Source organism: Syngnathoides biaculeatus, chromosome 16 (genome assembly GCF_019802595.1).
Source record: "Syngnathoides biaculeatus isolate LvHL_M chromosome 16, ASM1980259v1, whole genome shotgun sequence".
Lineage (NCBI taxonomy): Eukaryota > Metazoa > Chordata > Actinopteri > Syngnathiformes > Syngnathidae > Syngnathoides > Syngnathoides biaculeatus.
This window is the reverse complement of record NC_084655.1, coordinates 3,730,042-3,749,189: the sequence shown is the minus strand read 5'-3', so window position 1 is coordinate 3,749,189 and position 19,148 is coordinate 3,730,042. Positions and strand designations below refer to the sequence as shown.

General features: G+C 39.9%; 1 protein-coding gene across 1 annotated transcript; it reads right to left on the bottom strand.

Moving 5' to 3' along the window:
• Nucleotides 1–208: 208 nt before the first annotated feature.
• Nucleotides 209–18,863, bottom strand: rras (RAS related). Its single transcript, XM_061846104.1, has 6 exons — nucleotides 18,238–18,863; nucleotides 11,290–11,377; nucleotides 10,071–10,173; nucleotides 7,424–7,532; nucleotides 1,754–1,872; nucleotides 209–1,656 (listed from the first exon to the last, which is right to left on the bottom strand). The coding sequence occupies exons 1-6, from the start codon at nucleotides 18,322–18,324 to the stop codon at nucleotides 1,569–1,571; spliced, it is 594 nt and encodes a 197-aa protein (XP_061702088.1). The 5' UTR covers nucleotides 18,325–18,863; the 3' UTR covers nucleotides 209–1,568.
• Between the last annotated feature and the right edge of the window lie 285 nt (nucleotides 18,864–19,148).

Below are 19,148 nucleotides of genomic sequence, written 5' to 3'. Positions count from 1 at the left end.
GAGTGTGAATGGTCCTTTATCTCCATATGCCCTGCGATTGGCTGGCAACCAGTTCAGGGTGTACCCTGCCTCCTGCCCGAAGATGGCTGGAATAGGCTCCAGTACTCCCGCAACCTTTGTGAGGATAAGGGGCTCGGAAAATTGATGAACTCCTGTGTTACCTTGACTGTTTCATTTATCCATACAAAAACCAAGGTGTCACAAAAAACACTGCTAAATGAACATTTATTTGTCAAAACGTTTTTGTGATACTGATTAGATTTTACACCTTTGCTTGCTTTGTAAACAACTCAATGGAGTTCTGGGGACAATTCAGTTTGTAAAATAAAATAACTTGAGTGAGTTAGCAATTATAATAAGAAAGAAAGTCCTAAAGAGGAAGATCCTGAGACCAGTCAGTGGCACAATAAAGTGGAAGAGGATTGTGAGGTCTACATTAACAAGGGGCTACGTTTCATAACATAAGCACAAGTGTGGTAGCAGCGAGTACAGTAGTGCAGTCCCGCCTTTTCCTCCATTGCTTCATGCAGCATAAGAGCAATAACACCAAATTCCCTCCATTGTGTCTTTAGGAAGGCGAGCACGTGATAGATGCTAACCCTTCAGTTTATTCATAATATAAAGCATAAGCACACAAAATACTCGACTTGTTTGGTCAAGATGTTCATGTGAACCATTTACAAATATTTATGGAATTAAATGGTTTGATTAAGGTATAAACTGCATGACCAAAATATTTTTAATCACACTTGACAAAACCATAAATCATGAAAATTTCAACCAACCCAAATGCTGGTTGCCCATCACCCAGATATTCAAATACATTAATGCAGAATATGAGTTTGGTAGTTCTGCCAATGTGTGCTTCAGTGCACCCCTGCATCAACAATTTCTTTGAACCGTGTCAAGAATTATTTTGAAATGGTCGGAACCTCCCTTAACAGTGTTTGAGGCAGTCACAATTGCTGAAATTTTTGGCACCCCAAATGGCAAAAAAATGAAGAGAATTTAATGCGGCATTGACGTTTGCTCACTTTTCTTTCTGTTCCAACGCTTCGATGATGCTGTACTCTGCTACCCCCTGCAGGACGCTTTGGAACATGACCGCAAGTCTCATGAGTGGGTGTGCTACACTCACCATTTCCATTACTGTCTGTACCTATATCTGGATTGACTTACTTTACTTTATACTAACTATACCCTTGTGGCAGGAGTTAGTGTACCGATTGCGGTAATGTCTCTGATGACATCAGTACCCAACAACATAATTATAGCCCACCATAAGGGAGGATATTATTATTTATGAACCGTAACTAGACACAGTCACATCGTTATTATCCCATGTCACCAACAGAACTATTTCTGCTGCTGTTCAAAGCTCTTCCTTTAGACTAAATTACACTATATTGATATATAAGTTGCTTTTGGTAAAAGTGCAAATGAAACCATTCAGTGATAAAATGAGGCACCTTAATCCTGCCTCTCCCTCACTCTAACCCACTGTCTCACACAAATGCTCACACTTTTTGGACAAGCTGGAGAGGCTTTGGTGTCCATAGTAACGGTGCTTAGAGGAGGACGCAAGGGCAGCCACCACTCTTCTGTTTCCCAGCATGATGAGCTGGAGGGGGAGGACACTCCATCTCCTGAAACTTTCTGTAGAAGGAAGAAGAAATGTAATATTTTTCTTGAATGGAAATAAACAACAATTTAGCCCATGTACATATGTATCCAAAGAATAAAAGAAAAATACCTGACGATTCGGACTAGCTCCATGAAGGCTTCATCGACATTGTAGCGGTTCTTAGCTGAAGCCTCCATGTAGTGGATCCTGTTTTCTCTGGCAAATGCCTGAGCATCCTCCCTCGATATCTAAGCCAAAACAAATAGATACAGTGGAAAATATACCTTGGAAATTACGCAAAATGGAGGTTGAACCACAAGCAAGCAACCATTTAACGCTTAAAGCATGAATGTCAAACATATGGCCCGCAGGCCAGAACCGGCTTGTTAGGGGGTGCTATCTGGCCATGGTGATGGAAAACATTCACTGATATCTATCAATAAAAGTAACTGTAGTTGCTAAATCTGTCCACTTGAGGGTGCATTGACAGCCCTTAAATGACAATGCACTTGTGAAGACCAAACAGTAGCATGTTTCAGTAACACAGTATTATAAAAGGGTGTGATGTGTTCACACTGAAAATAAATACTTGGTGAATAAATGATTTTGGACACTAAATATGACAAAATTTCAGTGAAATGCTTCACTTCAGAAAATTAGTTTGTTGGACCCTTTTTCTTGCACTACCAGAACTTACATTTTTATGGATGCATTTACAAAGGATCCCTAACTGATTGGTGAACGGTCACTGATACATAATACTGTTAAAAGCAGTATTATGTAGCAACAATATAACAGTAAATAAATGTGAATATTTTCCAAAAGAACTTGTGAATACAGTAATTCCTCGTTTTTCACAGTTAATTGGGACCAGGCCCACCCGTGAAAAGTGAAAAACATACAGTAATTCCTCGTTTTTCACAGTTAATTAGTACCAGACCCACCCGCGAAAAGTGAAAAACCGTTAAGCAGGGGTAAATGCTGTTTTTTTTTTGTTGTTTTTTAGTTTGCTATATACTGTACTGTGCTAATATATGCTGCTGTGTTTTTTTTTTGTTTTTTTTTTTTTTTGCTTCATTGGTCTATGTCATCTTGCTGGGCATGCCACATTATACCCTATCAATGTGGCTTCCCGCTAGAGTACTGTACTAATGTATGCTGATGTTTACAGTATTAATTAATTTGTTTTGGCTTCATTGGTCCATGTCGATGCTCCGGGGATGGCGCATTCGTACGTCGCGAGCCAGCTATTTTTTGGGTTGGGGTTGAGGAGGGGGGAGATCCGCGATGCACTGAATCCACAATAGGTGATCCGTGAAGTAGAGAGGAATTACTGTATTTGTACCAAAACAATGGGAACATTTTTGAAGAGTTATTAGTGATATTTATCCCACAAATATTCTGATCTGGCCCTGTTGAGATCAATTTGGTATAAATGTGGACCACAAACTAAAATGAGTTTGACACCCCTGGCTAAAAGTGTTACTTAAAACATTGCTTGTACAGTTAAAAGATTTCAAAACACCTCTTTAACCCTTGAATGGATTTTTTTTTTTCTATAGAAAAACGAATTCAAACCTTGTACAAAACTTCACAGGCTTGCTTTCATGGAGATGAACCAGGGAAACGTCTTCACATAACTACAATATTGCTGCTGTACTGGTTAGGTGCACCTTACCAGCAATATAATTTTGATGGCCTTCCTTTGTGTCATAACTTAACCTACCTTTTAGTCAAAACCCGGTAATTAGTTTCTCCCCTAACCTTCATTGGCAGCAGTTATGACACACGTTGAATTCATACTTTTCTGTTCGAGGCAATTTAAGTGTTCCCTCATTACAAATCGGTTCACGTTACATGGCTTCGTTGGTAAACAGATTTTTGTGTTATTTTTTACAGTTTACAGGCTATTTTTTTTTATTTATTTTTTTTTTTTACAGCATGTGAATGTGCATTGCGTTCTGTATCCTGATTCGCGAAGGGAAACCCTGCATCGTGGCTGGCTTAGGAAGTATAGTATGTATAAGTATAAGTATGTTATCATCCACCCCAAGTACCACACCACTGCTGCAAGGGCGGCCAGCAAAGTGTTGCGGCTCTCTACAAAGCCACATTGTGCCCGCATTGTGCCTCGGCGGCGGTTTGGGGAATTTGGGCGAGCAAAAAAAAAAAAAAGAGGCATTCATTAGTCAGTCATTAGATAGAAAGAAAAAGTAAACTTACATGATGTGAAAGCACACATGAAAACCATCATGCTCTCTAAGCTAAGCAGAGAAACTGAAGCGCAGGGACCTGATTTTTCCATTTACGTATGTGCGTGCTTTAGAAAGACAGGCGCTGCACAAAGCTAGGTTTTCTAACAGTGCGCTGCAGTCAAAGTTTTCTCAAATTTTTTACGTGTCTGAGCAAACACTAAGCCAGTGAGCGCTCCTTTTGACCACTGCGAGCAACATCTGACGTATGCACTGTGGTCAGATCAGTGACATCCATTGAAGTTACACAGCTCATTAGAAGGTTCAGATTATATTCTCATCAGAACATTTTTAAGAACAATTTTGTTTTTGCAAATTTACACTGAAAATGTCAAACAAATAAATACATTACATTACAGATACTGTACATACCAAGCCAACTATTAACTATAAATTTGAAATGTCGCCTCCAACTTTTTCATTTTTTTTAACCCACAATGATATCCCGGTCTGTTTTTCTGAAGTGAATTATTCCTTGCAGAATATCTTTCAGAATGTGGAAAGCTGAATGATGCTCCCAAACAGTTTTATGGTCTTTATGTTGCCTCCTATATTTAAAATACAGAATTCCCGTAATTTCTCGAGTAAACTAATCTCGGGACAGGCCACAGGACACGCTTGTCCTGGTCCTTGTAATTGTCAGAACAGAATCCCTCAACCAACTAAAATAAATGCTCAATTTGAAAGCTGAATGATTCTTCCAAACAGTTTTAGGGTTGTTATGTTGCCTCCTATATTTAAAATACAGACTTCCTGTAATTTTGCGAGTATAATGCGTCCTAAAGTATATTGCGCACACCCAAAATTGACCTAAAAAATAAGGAAAACCCTTCTACCAATGTACAACGCACAACACCAATTTGCTGCTACACATATGCTCAAAATATTGGGAATTATCTTTATTTATATTTTGTTAGGTTTGTCTGTACTTCTTTTTCAAAAAACTGTCTGTACAACAATCATTAATAGTAATCATTGTGCACGTGCTGATGAAGCTGTAACATACCGCTAATCTCGGGACAGGCCACAGGACACGCTTGTCCTGGTCCTTGTAATAGTCAGAACAGAATCCCTCAACCAACTAAAATAAATGCTCAATGATGACATAACATTTTATTATTACTGTTGATAACGCACATTACAGTCTTGAATATATAACACTGTTTGACTTGAACATTTTTCCATTAAATATTTGTGCATAAAACGTTTTTGCATAGTACAGTTTATCCTCTACATTACACATTATTGGCCAAGACTTCAAAAGCAACACCTGGCTCATCTACAATGTGAAAAATATCCACCGTAGCTACCTTTGGTAACTTGCTCCAGTTCTGGTGCCTCCTGAATTCATGAACAGTGATCCTATTTTGTTCCCACAGCATGTCATCCTCTGTGTCATCCATTGCGTTTGTGGGGAAACCTTTTTTGAATCCCAAGAGTTTTGATTCGGTAGCGCAGCCATAGGAAAGTTATGGCGTCAGGTGGAAACGAGGGAATTTGGACACATTAAAAAAAAAAAAAAAAAAAACAACCATTTCAATTGTGTGCCTTCTCTTGTTTTTTTGTTTCTTTTTTTAATGTGCCCATGACGCTCATATTACGTAGTTTGAGCTCACGTTGTTTTTATACCCACCTGAAGCCATTGAGGCGAGCTATTGTTGTTTTGGACTGCGGCACTACTTTCGAGTTGGCAGCGTCATCGGTTCGAGTGAGTACACATTTCTTTTCAAAGCAGTTGCACAACTAGCCGTTGTAGTCGACATTTTTTGTCTTGTTTAAGTTAAAACAAACTCACGGGCAGTCATTTCTGATCTTTGGTGTAGTAGCAACAAGCATGCTACGCTAACGATCGTAAAATGCAGGCTCCTCGAAGAGGTCATAGAGGGCACACATTACCGTAATAAATATAAATAAATATAAATGTGTAACATAAGACATCGAATATCATATCGAAATGTATATGTATACCTTTTTTTAACCACTCTATGTACCTGTATACAAATATACAATGTGACTGCATTTTTTATTTTTCATCCATATCTAAATATAATGCGCTCTATTAACTTTTTGCAAATATTTTAGTGGTAGCTTTTCGGGCAATGTATCGTCTGTGCTTTCATCCTTGATCGGGTTGTGCCAAGGTGGAATTTTAACATTATACACCATCTCATCCTGTGCTTTCTACTTTGGCTTCAAACCAGACCTTGTTCACTAAAAAAAAAAAAGAGAAACTCTCGTCCAGTTTTACCATTTTTTCTTCAATTATTCACATACCCCGGTGTTTGCAATTATGAGTGTACCCCTTTAAAATGGAGGGGGGTGGTGTCAGGTAAACTAGGAATCTTCAATTAATCTACTATGTCTCTTTTGGGGATATCAGAGGAGCCTGGAATACCTGGAGAAAACCGAACCAGGTACAGGGAGAACATGCAACCCCACAGGATTTGAACCCCAGTCCTCAGAACTGTGAGGCAGATGTCCTAACGAGTTCCACCTCCCTCCAATGTATTAACAACCACAATAAACGTAAAGCCGGCATTTATAAATTACCTAATTATTATTAGGTAATTTCAAACCTACCTAACCTTTAAACCTATGCTTCTGGACTTGGGCTTTAACAGTGTTGTATAAAAAATAACGAAAATCACAGATGTCAAATTCACTATCCTGTGTCACAAAAATGGTATAGAACTCGGACACAAGGAAACAATTGTGTGGCGCCTTGCCAGATTGTATTCCTCATCCAACTTTATTTCCACCTGTCATTACAACGACCATTAAGCAGCGCAAGTGAACGACAGTGAATCAGTGGTCCCGTTGCTGTCACTGTGCTAATTAGTCCAAATTTGTCAGTTAACAATCAACAATGGTACAAAGAGCGGAAATTAACAGACATGAAATCTTTAACACTATTAGGGGAAAAGTATTAGAGAACCATTAAAAAAACCACAATACAGCTTTGCATGATGGGAAATTCCCAGGCACTGCAAAAAAATTTTCTAAGTTTGTGTAACGAAAGGTACGCCTATATTGAAGATATATTACTTTATTAAGCCTTTTCCAGCATATGTCACAGGACTACTTCGACTTACAGTACTTATGCACGATCAAGCCTGTGGCTACTGGCTAGCTCGGCTACTTTTGCTAGTTCAAATACAGGAGAGCTGAAAGTGAAGAAAACGAGGCTCAAGTAAAAGTTAAGTCAAAACAATCTCCACATTTTTGTTAGTTCTATTGGTTAAACAGTATTTTATTAGGGAAAAGTTTTTGTTTTGACATATTAATTAATTTCTGTTTTACATCACAGACCAGAAGTCTGTCAACTGACTTTTTTTTTTAATTATCTAATACTGTACTAAAGAAATTGTCTGTATTTTGGTATAATAATCTCTTTTTGTTTTGTTTTTTACTCCACCCCCATCCCTAACAATGGATCAAAAATGGCGATTTGTATCGAATTGTGATTTTGTTGTATCGTTACAGCCCCACTCTGCACATCAAGTTAACCAGTACTATAAAGATCCACAAGGGCGTTAATGTTACTTACCACTCTTTGCTGCTCCAGATCTGCCTTGTTTCCGACCAGGAGCATGGGGAAGTCATCTCGATCCTTCACTCTGAGAATCTGGGTGTGAAACTTCTGGATGTCATGATAGCTGATAGGATAGAAAACAGCCATATTATAATATCAATCCATCCATTTTCTATCCCACTTATCCTCACTAGGATCATGGGCATTCTGGCACCGATCTCAGCTAACTCTGGGCAAGAGATGCAGTACACCCTGAACAGGTTCCCAGCAAATTGCAGGGCCCATATAGACAAACAACCATTTTTGACAAAATAATGCATTACCACCATTTTGTGTCATGCTGTTGTCAAGGAACTTTGTTGATGTGACTTGAAGATTTATATGTATATCGGAACAATTTAAAGGCTTTTGCTATTTGCAGCATAATCCCTATATCACATTTTGTGTAGTCCTTAGTTACTGGTGGGCATCTGAGACAACCCATAGGAAGTAAAAAGACCACACTGCTTCGTTCAACTGACATTGTGAAGAATGTTTTTGACTAATAGTTAATTAACCAGTCCTGATGGCACACAACAAATAAATTGTTAATATCAGAATCAACTTTATTTGCCAATCGTGAACAGGGGGAGGAATTTGTCTCCGGTAGTTGGAGTCGCTCTTTGACGACAAATATAAAGACAATGGACAGTTCGACAGTCAACTGAGACAAAGATATTGCGGTAACAATCACAGAGGAATAAAGGCTGCGAGTAATCTTGCAATAATGGAACATGACTAGTTGTGCAGTAATCTGTGACGACAATGTTGATGGTGCAAGTGTTGCAAATAGTCCTCAGTCGATTGTGGAAGTAGTGCACATGCTACTCATGTGCGAGATGCTAGTATTGGTCAACAGATGTGTATCATGGTGAGATTACTACAGTGAGTGGATGAGTAATGTGTGGTATATAATAATTATCGGCCAGGGAGAATGTGACAAACCCAAGACAAAAAACGGAAGAAGACTGGAAGAAGTTAATTGCCAGAAGGAAGAAGCTGTTAAAATCCCTGCTGTAGACGAGTCGCTAACAGATGGTGGTCTGTTTGCACAGAGTTCAGGCGATGTTTACGCTGATGAAGAAGGAAGAGGGTATGCATAAGATCAAACCAACACATTCTCAACCATGGCTGCCTGCCATTGAGCAACGTCAATGTCTCCTCACAAAGGGCACCGCAATGATCAAATTCAAGCCTTTAGTCAATGTAGATGACCTCTCAACTGAGACTTTTCCTTCTTTCTTTCAGCTTGGCATCTAAGATGAACGCATATATTTTTTGGCACAGTTTTTACGCCGGATGCCCTTCCTGATGCAACCCCTCTTGGGGAGTGGAGGCCCCAGACTAATGGCTTCTTTATACACGAGCAAAGAGGGAAGCCGCACTAACGTCACTGTGGCTATCCCTCAGGTAGTTTGGCTTTATACTCGAGCGCAAACCAAGGGCGCAGTTTTGAAAATGGACTACTGGAGCTCTACTTCAAGTCAGGGTTGTCGCTACGGCTGGTGTTATCTAGGATGCCACAGGGTGAGGTTTCCTCTCCATTGTTTGGTCATTTTCCATAGCCATTTTTACTTTTCTTTCCGCAAAAAGGAACAGAGCAACAACAATGAAGACCATGGAACAATGTCTGGTTGAACAAATGGTGATGATTTGCTTAATTATGCTGCAAAATCGATCAAGAAGCCAGCAGTGTAGGTGGTACTTGGAGACAGAAGAAACGATGAGTACGTCATCACAGCATGTGACTAAAACGGACCAATCACAAGATAGGATCTCAGCAGCGTTTCACACACAGCGGCGTTTTGTGTTGTGTGCATGTCAATTGACACGGAGAGCCCTCACAGGCCAATGGGTCGGTCAGATGAGGCAATGCAGGCGTTGTTGGCCACATGAGCGCTGGAGTATATGAGGACTTAAGGTTTAAGAAGCTTAAAAAAAAAAAGACATTGCCCCTAGATGTGAAGCAGAAAAGCTGTAGCAACTGAAAGTGAATATTGCCCATTGTGGCAAAACAGGCAACTATATATAATTTCAGGACTTCATCCCAAAACTGTTAAATTTCCCTAAAATAGTTTGTGATCCGCAACTTGTTTTTTTTTTACACGCAGATGTGCTAGTATGAACCCCTTAGTTTAGGTAGCATTAGCTAACTTCACGTAACAACTAGAATAAAACTGGCCTTCTTCTATAACCCTTAACATTGCAAAATGAATGTTGTTGAGTCACCAGTAACAACTGACAACTTGACCATTAATCGACAAATTAGCTGGACACAGAGTAATATCATTTTAGGGAAATTAAACTCTTTATCACATTTCACGTAGTAAGGATACATTCAAATAAATGCGTCTGATAAAGTCTATCGCCGTTTTTTTTTTTTTTTTCATAATTGGATTAGCCGCTCCTGATAAGAAAGATGCTTGTATTTTTTCAATACAAATTTCACACTATCTGAACAACTAGTTCTGTTCAGGCCCTCTACGGATTTTTGGAGTATTTTTTCTCACATGAAGACAATCTGGTACAAATAGTAACTCTATCACACTGTCAATATTAAAAAAAATGCAAAATGCAATATTTCTCAGGGTGAAATCAACAAGAACAACAAAAAAACACTTACCTCCCCCGGTCATTGAGCGCAAACACGAGCAAGAAGCCTTCTCCTGAGCGCATGTATTGCTCTCTCATTGCCCCAAACTCTTCCTGACCTGCTGTATCCAAGACTTACAAAAACATAATTGGACCATTAAATATGAATATACATCAACAGGTGTATTTCCTCTTTGTTTTTTGTTAGGTGGAACTGAATGCACAATGGTAACACATTAGCAAAGGCAAGTTGTTCAAAGTGTAATACTTGATGAACTTTTTTAACCACCTCTCAATTTGATTTAAAGTCCAATAAAACCAAAATATCAAATATGCTTTTGCCCCAATACGAAGGACCTGCTGTTCCCAAATTACAAATATTTAAGTGCGAACATTGTAAGATTACAATTAAACGTATGCGTATAACTGAACAATCAGCCATGCATAGTCATAGATAAACTACTACTACTATCGGTGAAAAATTCCTTGCATGTTGTTCAATATTTGGCCAATAGAGCTGATTCTGATTCCATTCATTTATTTATTTTCTGTTCTTATTATCCTCACGAGAGTCGTCGGCGTGCTGAAGACTATCCCAGCTAACTTCGGGCAAGAGTTGGTGGTTGGAGGGGTTTACACCCTCAACTGGTCGCCAGCAAATCGCAGACTAATAATAACATTGAATTTGGAACCATAGTACCTGAAGAAAACAAGCAGAACATGCAAACGCCACACAAGAAGGTTAGCCCGCAGATTCTAATCCACAAACTATGAAGCGGATGTGCTTACAACTCATTTACCGTGCTGCCCCAGGCTGAACACTAGAATGTAATATTTAGGATTGAATATTAGATCTGTTAATCAGATTAAACTACATAAGAGGAAACTGGAGTAAGGGAAGTAGGATTGACAGCCATAGACTAGTCAGTGCATTTGTGTGTGCATGTCATATGTTGGTCCCACCCTTCACACCAACACTTACGCTCTGAATTTTATCCAGGCATTACACCACGCTTGTAGTCATTTCTCTATCCTAAAGACCTTAGCACGAGAGCAGCAATGCACCCGCCAAGTGCAAGTCCTAACAAGGGAACATCCAGTGAGCACACATACCACCTTTGTCATATCATGTCACATTGCAACACACCCTCTGCTTTTAAACAAACGTTTTTTTTCCACACATCACACAACCTTCGGAACTGTGACGAACATGGATTTTATAAGTCATGTCCGGTGTGGCTTTTTCTTACTGTCCAGACGGGTCTCCTTTCCATCAACAGTGCAGATCTTTGTGTAGGAGTCTTCAATGGTCGGGTCGTAGTCTGACACAAAGTATGACTGGAAGAAAAAAAATAATTAACTTTGAGATACTGATGCATATTCACAAAATGAAATGTATCACCTGGCAGACATGTTAGGACAAGGGTGGTAAACAGTCAGAGATAAAGTCATTTTTTACTTTTACGGCAAAGAGCCACAGCATACACATCAAAGAGCTGTCATTGGGCAGGAGGCAGGAGTCACCCTTAACTGGTTGCCAGTCAATCGCAGGGCAAATGGAGACAGTGTCTCCAATTAATGCATGTTTTTGGAATGTGGGAAGAAATCAGAGTGCTGGGAGAAAACCAACGCAGGCAAGGGGAGAACATGTAAACCCCACACAGGTGGAGTGGCGATTTGAACCCTGGTCCTCTGAACTATGATGCCAACCCGCTACAGCTGCACCACCATGCCTGAGCCAATATCATACACATGGAGATCGTTCCCTTCTCACACACATAACTTTGCTCAGCCACATTTTTTTGTAAATTGTGCACACCGACATGATAAAAAAAAATGGACTCCTACAGAGCAACAAGACTAGAAGCTAGTAATTAAAAATAATTATAATAATATAATAATAATCTTCTCTCTCTCACAGACAAACTACCAATTCAACCAAGTTTTGTCTTGTATGGCCCAACCCTCATCTATTGCAACACTGAAATACTCACATGATTGGAGGTCTGAGTGCAACTGTGAATTAGTAGCCATGCTAATGCTTGATATTCTCTGTTCAACAGTGTAGGGGACAGTTGAAGGTCTGATAGCATTTGTTTAAGATTTTGTTTTGAGGTAACAAGATTTCCATGACATCACTGAGGCATTTTTTAATAAATTACTCTTTGATTTATGGGTTTTTGGCCCTTCCAATTTTACAAGCCACTTGATATGATGCAAGGACTCGTCTTTGGATCCTTTTTTTTTTTTTAAACTACATCTGCTTTGCTGTGTGATGTTTTAAAGAGATTTAACTAGTGACTTTTGGTAATTCCAGGTCGTTGTGAGTGCAAGTCAAGATTTGAAGCTGTACGTCTGATAAAAAAAAAAAAAGAAATAGAATGGCTTACTGTTGCACTCAGTAACGACAACAACAACAAAAGAGCCTTCCCGCTTTGGTAAAAATAATCCAGTGTTCATTCACATATTTCATTTCATTGTGCATGTTTCGTTGGCATTTAAAGCTTAACTGACATCCCTATATACATTTGAAAAAAGATATTGTTGTGAAAATTACATATAATACTATTCACTTCAATGTCTATCTGAAAAAAAATGAGCGGAGAGCGTGTCATTAATGCGCAAAGTTGCGGAAGTCTCATTCGACATCACAGTGGCGGCCATATTGCTTGTAACGGCAGTCACTCACGTTCCAAAAATGTATAGGTGTGGTCAGTCATGCCCGCAGATAAAGTTGCAGGTGTGATTAGGGATGGAATCTCAAGACTTTAAAATAATTTACTGAGTTGTTATACCCAAGAATGTAGTTGTTATCTAATACCATAGTCATAATTGACATTGCACTGAGACATTTTTAAAGAGGTCAATAGACATTCAATTTCAAATCTAAGTATTCATATCATCAAATAATTTTATTTCATCATGATGTATAATCGATGTATAATCTAGCGTAATTTACGCGCTATTGTCAATCCATTGATGAAAGCTAGCAGTCGATGATCTATATCTTCCTAAAGCATGTAAGCGGAAAAGTTTTCAACTTCAAGATAACGCAGTACCACGGGGAAAATGACCGTTCGCATTTAGATATATGGACAGACTAATAGATCAAGTCAAAGTAAATCACAATCTCATATTTATTATAGTTAGATACTGAAACATTACCCGTGGTACATCCCAGAAATGTTTTTTAGTGTAACTGAATTTCCTTTGACATGGCTTATGATGTTCATGACTTTCGACGTAAATGCGCTTGCAGTATGTGAAGCAGCTCGAAACACTTCCGAACATGCTCAGTACAGTTAACTTTCATTTCCTATTTCCGGGTGAATACTGATTGTTTAGGATCAGGCTTCTTTTGTTACAAATGTTTATGACATAAACACATAAATTAATGGCAAGAGCAACGTTCCCTCTAATTTTTTACGTCTGAGGAAACACACTAAGTCCATGAGCGCCCCCTTTTACCACTGTGAGCAACACCACACATATGCACTGTGGTCAGATCAGTGTCAACCATTGAATTTACATGGCTCATTCAAAGATTAAGATTACAGCATTTACACCCCCATTCAGAACATTTTTAAGAACAATTTTGTGTTTTTGCGAACTTACAATGAAAATGTCAACAAACAAAAAAATACATTGCTAACTAAACCAAGCCAACTATGAACTATAAATTTGAATGGTCGCTTGAAACTTTGTTTCATTTTTTCTTTTAACCCACAATGATATCCCCGTCTGTTTTTCTTGCTGTAAAACTCAATTATTGCTTGGATAATATCTTTAGCAATGCATGTTGAAAGCTGAATGATGCTTTTTGCAGTTTTAAGGTTAATGTTATGTTGCCTCCTATATTTAAAATACAGAATTAGCTTTTTGTGCACTGTATTGTCTGTGGTTTCATCCTCGATCAGGCTGTGCCAAGGTGAAATTTTAACACTATACACCATCTCATCCTGTACTTTCTACTTTGGCTTCAGACCAGACCTTTTTTTACTCAAAAAAGAGAAACTCTCATCCAGTTTCACCACTTTTTCTTCAATTATTCACATACCCTGACATTCATTAAAGCAACAGCACTTCTTACTTTTTTTTTTTTTTTTTTACTTTTACAATTATCAAGGCTAAAACACAAGCAGCATATCTAAATCTCTTTGCTGTATGTTGCCCAGACAGTGTTGCAAACTAAAGCACTAGTGGTGTTTGTAATAATGTATGAGTGTACCCCTTTAAGAGCCGGAGGGGGGCGGAGTCAGGTAAACTAGCAGGAGGCCTGTGGTTCCATGAGATCCTGGTGGTCTCGCGATGTCCTCCGGAATATTGCTTTCCTTTTGATATTACTTTGGTATTGATAAGTTGTGCTTCAGTCTGCGTGGGTGGACGGTGTTTGTAATTATGAGTGTATCCCTTTCAGAGTCGAAGGGGGGCGGAGTCAGGTAAACTAGAAGGAGACCAATGTGCTTCTGTGTTTAAAAAAAGGAAAAGAAAAAAAAGGCTAAGGCTGTGGTTCATGTGCGGTGAGAACGTCTACGAATTTCTACTCGTAACAAATTTTACGTACGTGATTTTTCGTGCTCAACTGCAAATTTGCGAGTGCGATGATGCACGGGCGCGATCGCGCCCATCAAATCACAGTGATTGCAACGGCATTTACAGACGTCCCCACAGAAACACGCTGAGTCCCCTGCTATGACAGATCAACAAGAGAGATTTTAGGATTTTTCTGACGCCCCTTCTGAGACTGAAGCTCTTTTTTGGAGAAGAGAACATCTCAGAATGGAGAGAAGTGACTGGGGCCATATTACCCTATCGTTTTGAGCCATATTTAGAGGATATGCGGCTCACTTCTAACTAACAACGGACTCCCCGACAGACGGACGAAGAACCTGATGAAATATTCAAAATGACAGGCCTGTAACTGTTCGACTTCCCAACTCTTTTACAAGTCTTGTGTATGTAGCGTACTCAGGAGGACTCATGCCGGGCAAAGTAAGTACGTCAGGGGTGTTCAAACACCGGTTGCCAGTGGGGGGGGGGGGGTGTCCTTTCTCCTCCCCGCCAGTGGTATGACAACACGGGCCAGCAAGCCTGCCGGCCTGACCCACCTCTGCGTCAGGGCTTATGCCGGCGAACAACAACAACACCAGCCTGCGCACATCGACACATTTAGCACCCCTGACTTTACTTTATGAAGTTATTATGACACGGGTCTTTTGTTATGTTGTGAGAGAAGGTTTACGTCTGACGCGGACGGAGCTTTTTATGATTGCCGCTTTCGGAGAAGTTGTTTGAGTTTGGTGACTATATGTCGAGTTAGCTGGTTAGCTTGTGTTACACGCAACTAAACTGTCTTTGTACTTCTATTTTATTGTTTTGTGTTGTATTGTATTGTGTGTGTAATTAAATTGTCTTAAATGCAATAAAAAGTGCTTTGTTATATGTTGCCAGTTTGACCAAGGGCATTTATTCACACGTAACATATGCAATAAACTGAGACAAAATAGTCCCCCACAACTATTATTTTTTTAAGAGCTCTGTACACACCTACCTGTCATTTAGAACCCACAAAGCTCTCATCCTTTTCACTTGTGCAATCCATTTTTCACGACGAACCTGGTCTTTTGGAAACGTGTGAAGAGTGAATCCATCCTCCCGAGTGTTCGAGCAATATCTAGCAATACAACGCGACGTGTGGTGGGAGGGTGGGGGTCAAAGCCTCAGCTGGTAAAGCGTTGGCCTCACAGTTCTGAGGACCCGAGTTCAATCCCAGCCCTGACTGTGTGAGGTTGCATGTTCTGCCCGTGCTTGCATGCGTTTTCTCCAGGGACTCCCGTTTCCTCCTACATCCCAAAAACATGCAACATTAATTGGACACTCTAAATTCCCCCCAAGTGTGATTGTGAATGCAGCTGTTTGTATCCATGTGCCCAGTGATTGGCTGGCAACCAGTACAGGGTGTAGCCTGCCTCCTGCCCAGTGACAGATGGGATAGGCTCCAGAAATCCCCGCGACCCTTGTGAGGATAAAGAAAATAAAATGGATGGATCGACAACCAGATGGCATTTTGGCTAACAGGAACAAAAAAATAGCTACTTTCCCGCTGGTAAATCTGGTATAAATACACGAACCCGCCAGCGTGGGCGTCTTGTAAAAAACGTACACTTCCTGCTTCTACAAAAGAAATACCTCGAGAGGATTTTGATAGCGGGATGTGCAAAAATCCATATACGACAACGTCATGACGTGTGGTGAAAAAACAGATGGGTCCATTCCTGCTGCCTTTTTGTGTTTAAAAAGATGGTAAAAATCATGCATTATTTGTCGGTAGACCTTTAAACAGCGCAAAATTGTCAAATTATCCTCTCCAAAGATCACCATCTGACTAGGAAACTCAAGCTCTTTTCATTCAATGCACATGCCAGTTTTTGATGATTTTGTACACACTCATGGTGTCACATCGAAATGAAAATTATCACAGCACAGCAAACAGAAAAGCATAACTAGAAAATAATTAAACAAATAAAAGAATGAATCAGGATATACCGTAATTCCCGGCCTACAGAGCGCACCTGGTTATAAGCCTTGGTACACAGAAAGAGTTTAACACTAGTGCCGCGTTAGCGTTAAACTCTTTCTGTGTACCAAGGCTTATAACCAGGTGCCTAACACGAGCGCCGCATCACCGCATAAACCGCAGGATTTAAAGCGTGTGAAAAAAGTCGCAGCTTGTACGCTAGAAATTACAGTAATTGATACAAAACATGCATTTTAAACGCTATTTACAGCCTCCCAGCATGCTTTGCGGGACTAAGGACCGCGGTACTGAGGTCCTGCGTGCCGCAAAGCATGCTGGTAGCATCTAAATAGCATTTAAACTGTGAGCGAAAACAACATTGTCAGTAATTACCTGCCTACACAGGCAGTGTGTGTACGGCAGTGTAAGCTTCTTCTGCTTGCAGATGTGAAATGTAATTGCTCCTCACTGCCTTGTGCGTGGGATCATATGGTCACTTACATACATGCTAAAACACATGCTGACATGCATGCTAACCAGTGTGTTCAAGTGTACTTCATTGGACAAGTCACAACAATTGTGCATACAAGGTATGCTGTCCAATTTGGAGAAAATTCAAGACTTTTAAGTGCATCTTATGATTGCAAAAATATGGTACATATCATACATAGGTATATTAATACTGGATTTTCATTATATGTGGGGGTGTAAGAAATGTAACCCCCGTGAATAACGGGGAACACTGTATTTGGTTTTAAGTTGTTTAATGCTTGTGCCCCACCCTACCGCTCTATGGGATTCTTCACCCTTTTGAAACCACATTCAGATCAGTTGGTCAACTGCTCCTGACTAAACCAGACTGAAGCCCAGAGGGTAACTAGCCTTAAATGTTACCACTTCAAAATAATTGCCCAAACCAATTGCCTCCTTTACCCAGTTTTCAAATAGTAAGTTTCTTTCGGCTTGTCCCTTTCGGGGTCGCCACAGCGTGTCATCTCAGATGAACGCACATATGTTTGGCACAATTTTTACGCCGGATGCCCTTCCTGACGCAACCCTTCTCAGGGAGTGGAGGCCCCAGTGGGATACGAACCCACTTAAAAATGTTCTCCTTCGACCTTGGCCTTTGACACCTTGTGGATTGTTACCTTGTGAATTAATTTTGTTTTCATTCCTAAATATGTTGTCCTTTCAAGACTACTTTCTGAAATTCTAATTACCTTTATGTTTTATCTAAACGTCTTTGGCTGTATTTGTTTTGTACAGTACTTTGATGGATTGTGCTAGATTTTAGACCGTTTAACCAAAAGTTTAATTTGATTTGATAAAATCCTTTGGGATTATTCTAAATCATATATGAAAAAACTACACACATTTAACGCTATTTTACCTTAATTCGATCATTTTTTAAATGAAGAGTACAAACATGTTTCAAACAACTACTGTATACTATTTTTGTGAAGTACTATATAATAGACGATTGCATTATGCCATCTGTTGAAACGTCGATTTGAAAACAACGTTCCTGTTTGGGAGAGAACAAGGTCCCCTGAACCAATTATTCAACACCCCCATACACAACAAATAGCACCCCATTTCTACACTTGAATTAGACAGCCGGACGTACAAACTTGTATACAGAGTAATGAGTGCTCTTCTGGGAAGATTGTAAAGGTCTTACCTGAATGAACTGGATGGTCAGGGCGCTCTTGCCCACTCCTCCGCCTCCCACCACCACTAGTTTGAATCTTTCTTCGTCTCCGCTCATCGCGTTTTTTTTTTATTTATTTATTTTTTAAGAACTTGTCCCGACGAACGACGTGGGTGGGGGGCTGTCAAGCGACTAGCAGCAAACTTTTAAAAAGCACGATCAAAGTTCAAATAAAATCCGACTACGCCACAGTCACAGCAACTTCAAAATGATGCTCATTTTTACGAGATTTTAAATGCACCACCTCATGAAAACTGAGAAGAAAAAAATCACTGAAATGTTTATCCAGCAAAGACACAAATCATAGTTGGCAAAAGCATTTCCGTCCAGTTTGACTCCTTGAAGGCAGTTGTGTCGTTGCTTGGCTTCGTTCTTCGCTTCAAACTTGGCCTCACCCAACTGCTGCTTGTCAGGGCGGAACTGCTTCCTCTTCTTTCTTCTTTCTCCTTCTGGAGAAAGTCAAGCTAGTACACGGTGGATAATTAGCCTCGCGCTAGGTTCACATCTGGAGCAAACAGAGTCGAGCCCTGATCACAGTCTCCTTGCAAATTCGATTTCGTCCCAGAACAAATTCTAGCTTCATGTGTCTTATACCTTATATGGTCATTGGGAGGAACCCTGGCGTCACACTCACAGGCACGTGCAGGAGGTTAATGAAACGCGTGCTCGCGAGTCCAACGGACCAACATGAGCTGTTGCGTTTTTGAGACTACATTATTTATTGCTTATGTTGGATTCAGAACATGCACATCAATACCTGTACAGTATATTAGTCAGCTTCGTCAAATAGCTGAATAATATATAGTGAGCACTACTGTGTACAATACATGAATGGGACTGTACAGGCTTGGAAAAAGTGCTCCCTCAGGCAAGAACACACT